This window comes from Glycine soja, chromosome 13 (assembly GCF_004193775.1).
Source record: "Glycine soja cultivar W05 chromosome 13, ASM419377v2, whole genome shotgun sequence".
Taxonomy (NCBI): domain Eukaryota; kingdom Viridiplantae; phylum Streptophyta; class Magnoliopsida; order Fabales; family Fabaceae; genus Glycine; species Glycine soja.
Genome location: NC_041014.1, coordinates 6042933 through 6046785, shown reverse-complemented (window position 1 = coordinate 6046785; position 3853 = coordinate 6042933). Strand labels below are relative to the sequence as shown.

At 33.8% G+C, this 3853-nt stretch overlaps 1 protein-coding gene across 1 annotated transcript; it reads left to right on the top strand.

Annotated features, from left to right (window-relative positions):
* Window positions 1-954: 954 nt before the first annotated feature.
* On the top strand, window positions 955-3174 carry LOC114381542. The gene is made up of 10 exons (XM_028340819.1): window positions 955-1171; window positions 1260-1344; window positions 1438-1565; window positions 1642-1732; window positions 1811-1964; window positions 2048-2160; window positions 2294-2414; window positions 2494-2664; window positions 2774-2836; window positions 3010-3174. The coding sequence occupies exons 1-10, from the start codon at window positions 955-957 to the stop codon at window positions 3172-3174; spliced, it is 1308 nt and encodes a 435-aa protein (XP_028196620.1).
* The last annotated feature ends 679 nt before the right edge of the window (window positions 3175-3853 follow it).

Below are 3853 nucleotides of genomic sequence, written 5' to 3'. Positions count from 1 at the left end.
GATTGCTATTGTAAGTTTTTGGGTGCTGTTGCGGATTTGTTGTTCAGAGAGCTGAATTTGCCTTTTTTTTTCATCGTTTTTTCTGAATACTCTTTTGGTGATGTTGTTTGGTGTTTGCAGGCGAATCTTCGAGGTTATGTATAATGGTCATGGTTTATGCATGTTTATTTGTTATCTTTTTTTTCGATCCGCCTGTTGTCTGATGCTATTTTTTGTATGTTTTTAGGCAGGCCCAACAAAATCGGGTAATAGCTGAGGTGTCATTCCGAGAGTACTATTTTCCTATCGAGGTCACCTTGAATGGCCATGCCTCGAATGTTTTTTCGTTTATAGTGATATTTGGTGCCTGCCTTGCCTGATTATTAAATTTGTGTCTGTTTTGGTTGTTGTTTATACAGGGACAACGAAGTTGTATAATAGTGATAGGTAACATTTTATTCAGAGCCTTAAATTTTGCTCGATATTTATGCATGCTTCCCTATTGCCTGTTTTTTTAATTCATATTTTGTCTGATGTTATTTATCATGCCAGAAATATTTTGTGTTTCATAGATACTATATATTGTTGTTCCTTTTTGGTGTTGCTGTTGGCTGTCCAAAAAAATAGAATCAAGTCAGCTCAATTGTTCTTTCAAGTTTTAACCTTACTTATCATATTTATGGTTTGACTTATCATTGTTTGTTTCAATAAATTACATTCTATTTGTTGTTGTTATCATGTTATGTGGTTGTTTTGTGGTTTCAATATCTATGTATGATTCTGACTTTTTGTTCAGACTGATGGCACGCATTGCTGACAAGATAAAAAACATTGATGGATCTAAAGAAACTCTAAAATTTGTGTTTTTTGTTCATGAATTGTTTCTGTTTATAGCCGTTAGTTAGATAGTTTTATTATTCATAGGGTGATCAAATCCATGTGGTCTGTAAGCAAGACCAGTTAAAGACATGGAAAATGGATTTGAAGGAAGACTGTACTTATATGATGCACAATTTTAGAGTCAGCATGAATGATGGACAATTTAGAGTTTGTGATCATCCATATAAATTGACATTTATTGGAGTTATGGTTGTCAGACAATGTGAATTGGATGAGCTTCCTTTTAAAAACTATAGATTTGCAGATTTTTCAGATGTCATTGCTGGCCAATTACAGTCTGACCTATTAGTAGGTAAGCATAGCTAGATTTACATTTCTAATTTCATCAGCAGCGTTTGTGGGTTTTGTTTTGCGTTATTCATTTTTACTCAATTTTTTAGACATCATTGGTGTGGTTGACGAGGTTGTCTTTCGTCATATTTCACCCAGAAGTAAAAGAGTTGTTTTTAAGCTTATGAATCTGAGGTAAAAATCTGATATGTTCTATGAGTTATTCATGGTTGTATGATTGTATGTTGTTAATTGATTGTTTGTATAATGGTTTTTTTTTCTTTTCAGTAACCAATTGTTGTCTTGCACTCTATGGGATGATTACTATCTCCAATTTTTGGAATATTTGGATCAGCATGAGACTGAAAGGCCTATTATTGTGATGTTGACCAATGCCAGAATTAAAGAGGGTCAGGGTATACTATGATATATAGTTTGTTGTTTTTAATCTTCATCGGATCCAACTTATGCTTTTATTTTTGAGTGGTGTAGGATCCTATCCATGCTCAATTAGCAATTCTTTGAAGGCTTCTAAATTGACTATTAATGAGGCAGTGGCACCAATTGAAGATTTCAATCAAAAGTATTTGCCTCATGTTGCTATTAATATATGTTTGTTTTTTTTTTTTCCTTCGGTCTATTATTGATTTTGTATGTATAGGCTTTCAGAATTGGGCATTGAGATCCACTCAGTTTTGACACGTCGTTCGCAGTGGAGTTCACAGGCTTCAGGTTCTGCTCAATTATCATCAAGGGAAACATTCATTTCCAAGTCAGAGGCAAAGACCATTTCTGAGATAAACAACCTTTGTGAAGTAATTGTCTTATTTATGTTTACCTGTTTATCCCTTCTTTGGCGGCCTCCTGCTGAATTTTATGGCTGTGATATTTCCTGCAGGAGTTTGTTTATGTTACTGTTGGTACAATCACGAGGATTTTTATGGACAATCATTCATGGTGTTATGCAGCTTGCATTCAGTGCCATAAGAAAACAAATGTCTATACAGAACCGTTTGTGTGACCATGTGGCAAGCATAATGATCGAGCTGTGCTTAGGTCTTTGTTTTCCTTTCTCAATTTCTGTGGCACTATATTTATCTTTTAATTTGTTTTTAGCATTTAACGCTATTATATATGTTTCCAGATATAGAGTTGAGGTGATGATCAATTATAAAGATGAAAGCACAAAATTCCTCTTGTGGGATCGTGAATGCACCGAATTTATTGGGCAGTCAGCTGATGAAGTCAATACCCTCAAAGTAGAAGTAGGTGTCTATAATTGCAAAATCGAAATTTGAATCTTGGGATTATCTTTAATTTTATTTGTGTTTTTTCCTGTTCAAGGATGGTGATCTGGATTTAAATGCCTCCCCAAAAGCACTTGATAAACTACTGGGTCATCTGCTCGCCTTCAAAATCAAAATCCAGCCACAGTATAAAAATTCTGCTATTTTGAAATGCTCAACTGACTTAACTTTAATTAATGATGTTCTGGACATGTTGCCTGATGCTGAGGTCCTGTTTTATGGAGTTAATTTTGTTCATTATTGTTATATCTATATGTTATTTATATGCTAATTTATTTTGCATCGATTCTGCTGGTATCAATCAACATCTTATGCAGACATGTTCAAAGATTAAAGTTAGAACACCGTTTGATTCCAATGATCCTGTGCACGATGAATCTGTAAGTTCTCAGTATTGGCATCGGTTTCCAATATAGTATTTACATACATATATTTGGACCAGGACTCTAATCCATATGCATAGAGATGCTCGAATGGGATCAAGAATTCTGACTAAGATTTGCATCTAATTCAGCTTTTGCATAAACTTAATGTTATTGTTTGTTCTATCCAGCAATCCATTTCTATAACAACAAACCATGATCCACTTATTGAACTTCCCTTGACACCAACAAAACGACAGCCATTTCATGAATGTGATGATGAAGCAAGAAGCTCCCAGATTTCACCAGCTCAGCTATCGTCCAACAAATTAGCAAAACATGACCAGATTGAATAGATTTTGGTCGTTTGGAATAGCCAACACTTTTTCCTTTTTTGTTGGTTATTTGGAAATTGTAATTGAACTATCTTTGTTTTATTTTGATGTGTAACCCAGCTTGGCATCGGCTATTGCAGTCTAACATTCTGTTTATTTGGAAATTGTAATAGAACTCTTTTTTTTGTTTTATTTTGATCTGCGGTCCTGTCAAACATTACGCTAATACTAGCATTGGTTATTCCAGCCTGACATGCTGTTTAAATCTTTTGCACAATATTGACATGCGTTCATTTATTAACCGAGATTATGATTCATTATTTTTCAAATAACAGATTTACAAAAACATTATTTATTCCATGCTAACTGAAGCATGCGTGGGTGATTCGTTGTTTATAATTGAGAAAATGTCTTTGTTAACAAATTTGGTCAGCGCCTGTGTCGAGCTTAATAGACTGAGTTTAATTTAATTTAAGTTAATTTATAATATGTCAAGCAAAATCTGATATGCAATTCCATATGTATACAGGAAGAAACAAAAAGACCTTTGATGTATTCATCATGTAATTTCGTACACTTTTTTTAAAATTAGACAAGATATGATTTTAAAGAAGGGGAAGCTAAATGTTTTATCAATGAATGAAGGCTACTTCTGTTCCTCAGAACATAGTTGATATGAAGTTCCTTATCGATGTTACCA